Source organism: Hyperolius riggenbachi, unplaced genomic scaffold (assembly GCF_040937935.1).
Source record: "Hyperolius riggenbachi isolate aHypRig1 unplaced genomic scaffold, aHypRig1.pri scaffold_133, whole genome shotgun sequence".
Taxonomy (NCBI): Eukaryota; Metazoa; Chordata; class Amphibia; order Anura; family Hyperoliidae; genus Hyperolius; species Hyperolius riggenbachi.
In genome coordinates, this window is record NW_027152349.1 from 354,480 (window position 1) to 367,415 (window position 12,936).

The 12,936-nt window shown below is 47.7% G+C and overlaps 2 protein-coding genes across 2 annotated transcripts in view; one reads left to right on the forward strand and one right to left on the reverse strand.

The window, feature by feature from the left end:
- Positions 1-2,746: 2,746 nt before the first annotated feature.
- Positions 2,747-3,760, reverse strand: LOC137543629 (zinc finger CCHC domain-containing protein 3-like). The gene has a single exon (XM_068264748.1). The coding sequence runs from the start codon at positions 3,758-3,760 to the stop codon at positions 2,747-2,749; it is 1,014 nt and encodes a 337-aa protein (XP_068120849.1).
- Positions 3,761-6,833: 3,073 nt separating this feature from the next.
- LOC137543626 (alpha-1,4-N-acetylglucosaminyltransferase-like) overlaps positions 6,834-12,936 on the forward strand; it is a 74,252-nt gene continuing 68,149 nt past the window's right edge. The window contains exon 1 of the mRNA XM_068264746.1: positions 6,834-6,924. The gene's annotated coding sequence lies outside the window, so the exon portion shown is untranslated. The remainder of the gene's footprint in view (positions 6,925-12,936) is intronic.

The window sequence follows — 12,936 nt, forward strand, 5'->3', positions numbered from 1 at the left end:
TGAGAGCAGGACTAAAGCAGGCCATACACTGGCTCGATTCCCGGCCGTTTCGACAGCAGATTCGATTCTGGGATCGAATCTGCTGCCAATCGTTCGCGGTAAACACAGCCGCCGATCCGATTTCCTCCCGAAATCGGATTGGTCCGTCGATCGCGCCGTGCGGGAAATTACCCTTGATCGCCCGCGGGTAAAGTGCGCGTCGCTAGCGGCGGCCGATCCGATCAAGTATACATTACCTGAGGCTGGCTCCCGGGCGTCTTCTCCGCACTGCACGGCTCTGTTCCGGCTCCATCCATCCCAGCGCTTCCTGTGTCACTGCAGTGACCAGGAAGTTCAAATAGAGGGCGCTCTATTTGAACTTCCTGGTCACGGAGTAACACAGGAAGCGCCGTAATGGAGCCGGAACAGAGCCGTGCAATGCGGAGAAGAGGACCCGGAGCCAGCATCAGGTAATGTATACGGGGGGGGGACAGGCGGCAGGAGCAGCTCAGCAGATGGTGAATCGGTTTCAGGCTGAAATTGATTCACAATCTGTTTGCAGTAAAGGCAGCCATACGATCCCTCTCTGATCAGATTCGATCAGATAGGGATCTGTCAGCTGGTCGATCTAATGGCACATCGACCAGTGTATGGCCACCTTTATGCACCGGCAACTATACAATCCCTGCAGGTTGAAGGTTCAGCCATGTGGAAAAGAGGGGGAGGAGTTGAGACTCCTGACACATTCCTGTCTGCTAACACAGAACTCCTGTTGCGAGCTACATGGCCTGGGCACACAAGCAGGGGGGAGGAAGTGGGGGCGGAACAGCCTTATCATTTGACTTTTACACAATGACAGCGAGCAGGGCTGCAGCGATACAGCCACTGCTCCTGTCAAACTCAAATTAGCAAAGCTGCCCTGCCGCTCTGTTCCTGTCTATAGCTGCTGTGGCACACACAAATATGCATTCTGTGTGCAGAGCAAAGCACAGGCTACATTTTTGTGAGAAATGTTATTATTATTATTATAATGGTGTCGGCAGCTGTTGGGACATTGGTTGGACTGCTTGTCAACCCGCCCCTTCCTTGACTCCGCCCTAGGCACGGGCTTACCCGGCCTTCCCACAAATCCGGCCCTGGCCTTAGATAAAGATTTGGCTCCACTACCTTTCTTTTTCTTTGTTTTGAAGCATTGCTCCAGGTACTCTCTCTCCTCTAAAGACAAGTGCTTTAGCTTCCAGGGAGCAAGAGCAGCTCCTGTTGGACCGGCGGTAGCTGAGAAAGAAAAGGCAGTGGGAACAGGGCCAACAGAGAAAGAGACCGCTCCACTGCCAGAGGGAGAAGGGGAAGGGGATTCAGGAGGAGGAGGGTGGAGGCAAAACAGGAGCAGGGGGGGGGCAGGAGGGCGGGGCAAGGCAGGAGTAGGGAGGGCAGGAGGGGGAGGAGAAGAGGGAAGGTTAGGAGCAGAGGGAACAGGTGCAGGAAGATTTCTCTTCCTGGGGCGTGTACAGGAGGGTTTGTTGTCGGAACATGGGGGAGGGGTCTGAGACGCGTACGTTAAAAAGGGGCGCTGGGAAAAAAGGGCGCGGGGTTTTAAACGATAAACATGGATAACGTTTAAAAATATAATGTACTATATTTCGTTTAAAAATAATGTTTTATAAAGTTATAAATCATTAAATAATGTGCATGAAATTGGCAATTGTGAAAACGTTAATCTTCCGTTTAAAAAGTGAAACGTATAATAACGTTTAAAAAAAATAGTAAGTAACCCTCCCTGTACCTACCCCTAACCCCTAGACCCCCGTGTTGGTGACTAAACCTAAGACCCCCCTGGTGGTGCCTAAACCTAAGACTCCCCTGATGGTGCCTAAACCTAAGACTCCCCTGGTGGTGCCTAAACCTAAGACCCCCCTGTTGGTTCCTAAACCTAAGACCCCCCTGGTGGTGCCTAAACCTAAGACTCCCCTGATGGTGCCTAAACCTAAGACTCCCCTGGTGGTGCCTAAACCTAAGACCCCCCTGTTGGTGCCTAAACCTAAGACCCCCCTGTTGGTGCCTAAACCTAAGACCCACCTGTTGGTGCCTAAACCTAAGACCCCCCTGTTGGTGCCTAAACCTAAGACCCCCTTGGTGGTGCCTAAACCTAAGACCCCTCTGTGATAAGCATTAATAACGTGTGAAAAAAATATTGTGCTGTTTTCCATTTAAAAATAATGTTTTAAAAAAGATTGTACTGTTTTTCGTTTAAAAATAATGTTTAAAAAATTATAAATCATAAAATAATGTGTAATCATGAGAAGCAGTTATAAAACAGTAAAAGTCTCCGGGCGCCGCTTATAAAACGTTATTTTTCTCCGGCGCCCTTTTTTCCTGTCGGGCGCCCATTAAACGATATTTATTATGGGAGTGAATGGCGGCGCCCGATTTGTCCACTTGCCTCAGGCGCCCGAATTTACTGTTACCGTCTGAGACTCCTATTCCTCACAGGCTTAGGTCGCTGCTCCTTAGGAGAGTCACCTCCACCCCGAGCAGCATCCCGGACAAAAGCCGATGCCCCTCAGGGGCCATGCTGGCTGGAGAATAAACAGGGGAAGGGACCACAGAGGATGGGTTGACAGCAGACTCTGAGACATTGAGGACTGGAACGGGCTGGACAGAGAAACTAGGGGCTGACACTGAGACATCCTGACTCTTCTCCATACGGGCCAACATGGCCCTCTTCAGATCCGAGGGCATCGCAGTCCAGGAGACCAGGCACTCTGTGTCAGAAATTGCATTTAATGTGCTTGCAGGACGAGGTAGAGTGCCCGAATTCCTGGCACCGACCGCACCTCAGATCTGGGCAACCACTGGCAAGATGCCCCCGCTTGTCACATCTATTACAGGTCCTGGGCTGGCCCGGGTAAAACGTTATTATCTTGTCCCGCCCTATAAGGGCAGCGTGGGGAGTATGGGTGACGATCCCCTCCTTAACATGGAGTTTGATCGCCACCTCATATTCCCCCCACCAGATCCCGAGCTCGTCCAGGACCTTATGTGGCGGGGACATGATGTAATGCTGGACCCAGGTCATCAGGTCCCATACCGCAATGCTTTCATTCTGCACAACGATGTGTGCCTTTCTCTCCAGCGACTGCCTTGAGAGAGGGATGACCTGAAAACCATGCCACTCACCCCCCACTGACTCTCTCAATCTCGCCTCCAAAAAGGCTTCCATGCCATGCTGGGAAAGGAAGGACACATCGAAGTACTGTGGGGAGTCCCCTGGAGCCAGAATCGTGAAAAGGTCCACAGGCCTAACCCCCAGGTCGAGTAGGTATCTGACAAACTCCCTCTTGGTAAGGCTTGCAGAGGTATGTTCCCATTTCATGCGCACAACATTCTTTCGACCTGGGGTGTAGGCCTCCGATTCTGTCTCCAGGGGAGTTAAGACTCTCCTCCCAGAAGCAGAACCCCTTACAGCTTTAGAGTAGGACACAGGTTTAGCTGAGGGAGCACCCCGAGCCGAAGCCGCCAGAGGAGTGAGGGCCCCCGGGTCTGCAGCAGGACCGAGGGCTGGAAAGCCCACCCTCACCACGCTCTCAAGTGCTGGTGGCTTCGGCTCAGCTGTAGCACCCCTAACGGCTTCCGCCCCAGCATCAACACCTTCACTAGTCACAGCTTTAGACGTGTCAACAACACCCTGGTCAAGGCTCACTTTAGTGGAGATGGGGGGAGGAGGAGGCCTGTATCTGGGGGCATTCTGCCCAAGCCCAAAAATGGTCTCCATCCACTCCATCTTACCATCATAAGAATATCTCTTAAAGACCTAATTCTCCACAACAACTCTCTTGCCATCTGCTCTAAATTCCAATTGGCGACCACAATCGGGGTTTCCCATGCCCACCAGATGCAAGCCTCCATTATATCCCCCCGGCTCCACCTTGAGAACAACAGCCTCATCAGTATGGTCGTTTATTACGACAAGTCTATTCTTCTCCAACCTATAAGTTGAATTAGCAGACTTGAATTCAGTAATTAAATCTTCTAACACCACTGGAGGGGGTTCCTGATGCTTCTTTTTCTTTTTTCCCCCTTTTTTACCTCCACTCTCATCCTCTGAGTAAAAATCAGAAAAGAGATTTCTTTCGAATAAAGGACCAAGATCCCTGAACCCATCCCCTCTCTGACTTGTTCCGCCCTCCTGCACCAACAACACCTCCCCTCCTTCAGCTTCCTGTAAGAAAGTGGGAGATTTACCTTTCCCCTTGTAAACACCCCCATCACTACCCTGACCCCCAGCTTCCAAGGAGGACAGATCCGCGTTTCCTCAACTTCTGAATGGGAGGCAGAATCAATTTGGACTTTTCTCCTTCTTCTCCCACCTCCAACATCAAGCCTTACAGCCTTGCTATATCTATTCCTCCCTTTCTTATTCTTTTTCCTTTGTTTAGAAGGTAATAAAGTGTCTGTCTCACCATCTGGTGATGTCCCGGCCTCGCTGTCCACAGCTCCACTATGATCCCCTGGAGGGCTCTGGTTTGCTTCACCAGCAGCTCCTGGGAAGAAATCCTGGGCCAGTTGTTCAAAACCAGCCTCATCTCCCAAGTTCTCCATAGGGACTGCAGGTCCAGGAACCTCTGTCCCTTCATACTGCGCAGGATCATTCTCAAAAAGTTCCTCAGCAGAAAGGTTCACTTCCAGACTCGGTTGTCCAGCCAATTGTGCACCTTCCTCCATTAATTTCCCATTCTTAACAGATTGTGAAAGTCTGTGGATGGTTGTCCCACCAGCTCCCACGTCTTCCAGGTCTTCCTGTAACACCTCCTCCTCATCTGCATACTCTTCTGCCATTACCACCTCTACCTCTGCCTCCTCCTGCGGGCTTCCCCCTCCAGGCTGGTTTTCCTGCAGAGTGGTAACCACCTCCTTATCATTTACATGCTCCTTCACCTTCTCAGACTCCAATTCTGCCTTCTCCAGCGAAATTACACCCTCAGGCTGGTTCTCCGCCTCCTTAGCCTCCAATACCACCTCCTCAAGCGATCTTCCGCCCTCAGGCTGGTTCTCCACCTTCCCAGCATTCAGCTCTGATCGTTTTGCACGGAATTCCGTCTCCATGCGCCTCAATGGCCGCATCAGCTCCAATCAGATTTCCGCCTGGCGTCACTTCCGGCTGGCGGACCCCACGCCACTCTGTCGGCGCCATCTTGGAGGCCATGTCCACTGGCAGGTAAGCTTTCCCTGTAGTCCTGGGCGCACTCATCCACCCCCAGCTTCACCCCAGATCCCACAGAAGCCACCACTAGTGACCCCAATGCAGGACCCGAGGTTCTACCTGGGGGGGGAATCCGTGTGGGCGCCCGGGGAGGCCACTACAGCCCCAGCCATACCACCACCTCCAGGTGACACAGAGGGGGGCACGACAACCACAGCCCGAGCACCGGCAGCACCCACACCACTACCCCCCACCTCACTAAGGGCCCCGGCAGCACACATGCTACCCAGATCCCCAGCAGCAGGAGCAGCAGTACAGGCACCGCCAGCACTCTCCTGGGCGCCCACCACAGGACCAGGTACTCGCTTGCTCTTGCCCTCCGGCACCTCCTCCTCACTTCTATCTTCCACGGCACCCCCGGTTGTCTCACCTTGTCCCGGTGGTATTTGGGACTGAGACATTTTGGTTTTCACACATGGGGGCACCTCCTGGGGGGAACACTTCTCCTCGATAACCACACAGTCATCCTCTGTGTCACTACCGCTATCGATGTCCGTCTCTGGCATCAGCATTTTTTTTAATCGCTTTTTGTGGCCCATTTCTTCAGCGAAAGGCCCACCGGTCTTTGCTAATTCAGCCAGCCTTGCCTTTTGGGCTTTAATCCCTTGCCTGAGCCCCAGTAGTTCTTCATCCGTCCGGGGGTATCCCGGTTTCCAGTTTACCCCGAACTTGTATTTGGCCCTGGCGAAACTCCATCTCAGCTGTTTTAAGGTCTCTTTGCAGGTTCTCACTGCTTTCAACCAGGCAAGCACGTTGTCAGCAATAGACTCATCTGAAGGGGAGCCGCCGTCTTCCCCCTGGTGAGTAGCAGCGCTAGGGGGGTATAAGCTGGCCGCTCCATGCCTGGATCGGCTAGTTAGAGCAGGAAAAGCCCCTGCCTGGCAAAGGCCCGCAGCAGGGACTTCAGGTCCAACAGTGCCCAGAAAGAAAGCTCCAAAGTCAGCTTGAAGATCTGCCTGAAGGGACCCCTCCTGGAAGTCAGGAGCAACAAACTCACACATCCTCCCACTTCAGAGAAAGTCCTGTCCTGCTAGTCATTTCACCCAGTCTGCTTCCCTAGTAAAATTATTCAAATTATTCGGTTCAAAGATCCGGATCTTTTCAATGATCTGATTCAAATGATCCGAATCCTTAAAAAGATCCGGACTTCCTATCACTAATCTGGAGTGGCTGCTTTGAGAGCTGCATATTGCAGCTCAATCTGATGTCCAACTTCAACACCATCACACGTTGTGTTTAGGGGCACGTTATGCGACCATAACATCCCCTAAAACGCAACGTCTTGGTGGGAAAGTAGCCTTACCCAGCACCCACCTTCAACTTTGTGCCTCCTCTCACTCTGGTATGTGCATCATTGTATCTGTCATATTTTACAAACCTGCACTTGTGACTTTGTAACACTTTATGTACCAATAAATCAGCATTCACAGCAGTGCCAGCTTCACATTACTGGCCTCCCATGGCCTGTAGCCAAGCTGCCAAAGGAAGTATTGCTTTATTGTGCTGTTTTATTGGGCTGTGCCAGTGCCCTTTGATCTGCATAATCAACTTGATACGTTATTCATTTAAGGCTGGTCTAAGAAAGAGGTACATGAAATCAGTGCAACACATCTAAAAACTCCCTCTTCACTGCACTGCAGTTCATTTATTTCCTCTGTTTTATAGGCAAAGGTTCAGCTTTCAAGGTACGGTTCTTTGCATGAAATAAAAGTAATAGATGAGATAAACATACTCTACGGCCTGAAACACACCAGAGGAGTTTTTCTGAGCGTTTTGAGTTTTTAAATCTGCTGCTAATGTTATCCTATGTGTCTGTGCACACTGGAGCAATGAGGTTTTGTAAAACACCCCATAGCATTACATTGGGAAGAGCTTTTAGAGGTTTCAAAACCTCTTCCCAATGTAATGCTATGGGGTTTTTTACAAAACCTCATTGCTCCAGTGTGCACAGACACATAGGATAACCTTAGCAGCAGATTTAAAAACTCAAAACGCTCAGAAAAACTCCTCTGGTGTGTTTCAGGCCTAAATGTGAGAGAGCAAACTGCTTGAGATTGCTTGCTGTTTTCTTTTTTTTTAATTATTCCTCAACTACTTGATATTCTCTCTCCCTCTTTCTCTCTCTTTGGGCCATATGCAATTCACTTACTTTTTCACCTGAGTTTTCTCCTAGGAGATAAATTATCATTTTGTTTTTAAAATAACTTTTCAGCATTTTGCAAGTGAAAAAGTACCAAAATGTAGTTGTAAACTACTATCAAATTTATTTTGAGTATTTTCTTGCTTGCTGGGGCTTTAAAAGGCATTTTATTTGGGAGCTGTAAAAATATCACTTAGGTGTGTGTAAAGAGCTGTGAATGTGTATGTAATCTATGAACTAGTGGTGCTCATAAATTTTGCATAATTTTTTGCAATTACGCATTTAGTAATTGAGATTGCGATTACCTTATTATTACACAGCATGCTACGTTTATGAATCATAATTACTACTGTAATTACACAATTATGCATAATTAATGCGTAAAAAAAATTGCATTCATTTGGCAGTGTATGTGCAGCTATTAGTTGAATATTCGATTGAAATGTGTTTGTATGTGAAAAAAATTGCGTTCATCAGCCACTGTACAGCATGGGTGGCTATTATTTAAATATTCAATGCAAAAAAATGTGTTCATAAGAAGAAAAAAAAATTGTGTAATTAACCCAAACAAAATTTTGCATGAATTACGCTAACATGCGTAATGACGGTTAACAATTACGTTATGTTGCAAAAAATTTTATGCATAATCCGCAAAATTTGCATTATAATTGTGATGCGTAATTGCGAATTACGATGCGTAACCATGCATAGGCGTAATTTCTGCCCACCACTACTATGAAAGTACAGAGACAAGAAATGTAACATGATTGACACTTCCAATTATCTGGACGCTGGAACTTTAAGTGACTATTATAGTCAGGAACTACATGTGCTGCTCTTCAAGGGCAGTTAGGCTACAGCCAATTATCTAATCCAAGCATGCTTTAAACACACATCCATTTTGTCTGGACACTGGATCATTATCTGACATGCATTCCCTGGAGTTATATACACCTATAGGTTGTGTCCTTGTGTGAACTGACCAACATATGTTGTCTATTTAGCTGTTGCAGCTTCTTAACTGCTCTGCGATCACCTAATGTTGATAAGCGGTTGCAGAGTGGCTCCCCTAGGACCGGCTTACTCCGATTGGCGTCAGGTCCTGGAGGTGGGGATTAGCAGGGAATGTGCGCAATCGTTCCTTGCCGAGACACAGAGAGGAGTTCCGTGATCAGCCTGCCAGCCACAAGCGGAGCTGGCAAGCTGTTAAATAAAGAACTAATGGCTATTTTGATTCGTACAGTGCTGCAATCGAGTGCATTTTGTACTAGTGTATTTAGTGCATGCTTTGTCACGTAGCTGTCCCCTGGAACGGCTCAGAATCGAATCCCACTCATTGGCTGATGCCTATGAGACGCAATTGTAGTGATAGGATCTCAGGGGAAGGGGGAAGAAAAAAAATACCCTTTTTTATATATAGAAAAAAAAAATAACATTCATAAAATAAAAATTGGCATGGCAGCAGCAATCAGATACCACCAACAGAAAGCTCTGTTGGTGGGAATGAAAGGAGGCAAGATTTATGTGGGTGATAAGTTGTAGGGCCGTGCTATAAACTGTTAAAGCTGCGCAGTGCTTAATTGTAAAAAATAGTCTGGTCACTAGTAGGGTGTAAGCCTGTGGTCCTCGAGAGGTTAATAGTATTAAAATACAGCAATTGTGTACGGTTATTAGGGCATTCTATATGGTGTGAATGGCAGATGGTTATGTGGATTGTGCATGTGTGTGGGGGCGGGTGCTAATCATCCTTGAGGCTCCTTTTGTGTTTTTAGTGATTTTAATCATTTATGTTTTTGGTATCTGTCCTTGGAAATTGTCTGCAATAAAGATATTTTTTGGGAAAGTGAGGCCTGGATTAACTTTTTTTAGTGTTCCTGTTTGTGTATAAACTTCCATAACTTACAGGCCCACACTCTATGAGCGTCTATACTCCAGATGTGGAAAGGTTTATTTTTCCCGGTGTATATGTTATGGGCTTATGGCCAGAATCCGAAGTCTGGCCAGTGGCCATTTCGGGGTTCTGACCGGCTAAAATGTAAAGTGGCCGTGCTAATGCGGTCAATGTCAGAAATGAATTGATTCTGGCTCCTCTCCTTGCTCCCCTCGCTAGCTCTGACTCCTCCCCCTGCCCCCTCCTATAACCCCTGGCAACCGGTCCGTTATCCCTACCCATCCTCTATCTCCACTAACACAACAGAGTCGTTTGACGCCTCAGGCAAGTATGAGGAGGAGCAGGCAGGGGGAACACTGCAGACATTACTTCTGCCAGCACATGCTCTGCAGTGCCCACCTATGGGAACAAAATAGGTGGCAGGCACGAATTCCTGCTTCTCACTGTACTTCCCTGCAGTTAAAAAAGGTAACTTACTTGTTGTAGGGGGAAGATACAGGGTGGAAAAGGAGGAGAGAGAAAGGAGAGGAGGAGAGGAGATGTGGGTGACGGTGGGTGCTGGGCACTGTATGCCCGACGGCCGTTTCTCGCGAACGTGCGCTTCAACGGAGGCTCTGTTGAAGCGCACGTTCACGCGAAACGGCCGTCAGGCACACGGTGCCCAGCACCCACCGTCACCCACATTGCTTCATCCAACTGGTATGTCTATATTTTCACACTAATTATGTGATTTTTGTATGCACCTTATACAGTATGGAATAAACAGCTGATTGCAGTGCCGGTCTCCTCTCCTCTTTCTCTCCTCCTTCTGCACAGCAATACTACTTCATATACCAGAGCACGCAATTGCAACCATACTGTTTGAAGCACAGTGGGTCCTGCCAGATCCCCACTCAAGTTTTCTACACCTGCTGTAGTGCCAACGTGCACACCTCTCTACGCCACAAAGATACAGGGTGGGTAGAGGTAGAGAGAGGAGCGGGTGGGGGGGAGAAGTCGGAGCCACCAGACTTTATTTACTTCACTTTTGGCTGACTGGTGAGAGGAGAGGGCAGGGGGAGGAGCTAAAGCCGGCAGAATCAATCCATTTCTGACATTGGCCACGTTAGCACAGCCACTTTGCATTTTGGCCAGCCAGAACCCGAAGTGGCCAGACTTTGGGTTCTGGCCATAACACATATAAAGCATTACTTTTTCCATGCCTGGGGCTCAACTCAATTGTCCAATTGCCTCTTTGCTATAAACAAATGCACAATATATGGGTGAGCAGACTCATTTTTTTAAGTTTGATTTCATGGCAAATTGGACCAACATTTGTTTTACCAAACTTTTTTTTCTAGTACTGACACGTACTTCACATTAAAATGTGCCTTTATACCTTTCTGCAAATTCACTACCAGATTTTGTAACAAAATTGCATTGAAGAGTATTAATAGAAAAGCCTCCATACTTGCTAGAATTATTATTGTTATATTGTGTATTGTATTTATAAAGCCCCAACATTATGCGGCACTGAACAATAGATAAATAGGGAGACAGACAAGAAGGCACAAGGTACAAGATAAAAGATTATGCAACAGAGTCTTCGAGACCACATCATTCAAGTTCAAGTCAGCCTGCAGGAAGGCAACCAGATGATGGGGGTGCAGAAAGCCCCAAATCATCAAATTTTCTAGGTATGTTAAGTGGAACAGTAGGAACAAGGACGGGGAGGGGAGTTGTTAAAAAAAGACCTTGTAGTTTATAGGAAGATCAATTTTAAAGTTACACTAGGAAAAATGTGACATGATGAAATAAACATGAAAGTACAGTGCAAAACTCTTTTAACCAGGCTGTTTTTTTTTTTTTTATTTTGCTGTCTGAAAGGGTTAATTTTTAGGCATGGAAGTGACAGCTTCAGTCTTGTCAGTACCTTGTCGGGAATATAGTAAAGATCACTGAAAAGCAAATTACAGCCATAAATGTTTTCCTGGCAGATTACAACTTCTGAGAGCAGAGGGAGATAGAAAGAGGTCAATAGTTCATGTATTTTCATTTAGGGACATTTAATAGTCTGCCACTGAGCAGAGACAGAAAAACATTCAATCTACTTTGTAAATCCTATATAATAATAGGCAACTGTCCCTGCGTAGCTGGGTCCGTGCTTTTTTGCTACTGCGCATGTGCGCAGCACAGACCCAGCCTCACACAGACAAGAGGACAGGGAGCCAGGTGGGCGTGTGAGCGGGCGGCCGTGTGCGTGCAGTGCGTGTTGCGTTCACGCGCGTGCCTAGTGCACGCGTGTGGCGGACATGCACGACGGGCGGGTGCACGCATGCAGGGTCGGCCTGGGCCACAGTAGTACAGTTTATTTCCTTGGTGGGCCCCGCCTCCAGGTCTCTGGTGGGCCCCCACCCCCACCTCCTTGTCTGACAGAGCTCCAATTGCTGCCTGCAGCACAAAAATTATCTTCTCAGTGCTGTAATCACAGTGGCGTAGCTAAGGAGCTGTGGGCCTTAATGCAAATTTTACAATGGGGCCCCCCAAGCACTCTATACATTCAACTGATACGACGCACCAAAACCTGCCAATGGCAACTACAGTGTCAGAGGTGCAAGAAGGGGATGGGAAATAGCTTGTTAATGATTACCACTATTCAAAGTATCTATAGAAGTGATTATTATGAGCACAGGACCAGTAGAGAGGTAATACTGTAGTTGAGGGAGGGCCCTTCGGGGTTCCTTTGGCCCAAGGGCCCCAATGTGGTCGCAACCTCTACGGTCGCAACCTCTGCAAAGTAGGGCATTACTTTATATTGAAGGAGGGGACTCTATGCAAAGTTTTGCTGGGCAGCAGTGTCTCTGAATTACAATGCTGCTAAGATCATGTACATTTGACCCTGTCCATAATACATCATGACCACGCCCACCTTCCGGTGCATGGTCACGCCCTTTTTTCACCGCAATCATGGGATGTGTGGGCCTCAGGTTGAAATTTCTTTGGTGGACCCCCAGTGTCCCAGTCTGACCCTGCACGCATGTGCACGGCAGGTGCGCGGAGACAGACCTAGCCCGTTTTTAAACGGGCTAGGGTCACTAGTGTTTAAATATAAAATAAAACCGTGAGATAACTAAAGTAGTAATTTTTAGGAGTAGGAGGATAACTACAATTGTTTATCTCATCAGTTTATTTATTTTACATTGGGTTCACTTTAAGTATGGTTGAATGACAGATAAAGTGTCTACCCACAGGTATTAAAAATATACATATATCTGCAAAAACAGCAGTGGATTTCCTGCTGGGTGTTTCTGTGGATCAGTATGCAGGCACTGTGCACTGACTCGGGTTCCTCCCTCCTGAGCCTTTTTAACCCCCTGTCACCCATGCAGGTTGGCATAGCCTGAATTCAGAGCCACAACCATGTGGGGTAGTGTAATTCAACGTTTTGTATTTTAGTAGGCTTGTTGGCGTATGAAAGAACAACCAAACTGAAGTAGATTGGCGAGTTCTCACTAGAGTTGGGCCGAACCTCCGATTTTAGGTTTGCGAACTTTCGCGGAACGTTCGGTTCGCGTTAAAGTTCGCGAACCGCAATAGACTTCAATGGGGATGCGAACTTTGAAAAAAAAAAATAATTATGCTGGCCACAAAAGTGATGGAAAAGATGTTTCAAGGGGTCTAACACCT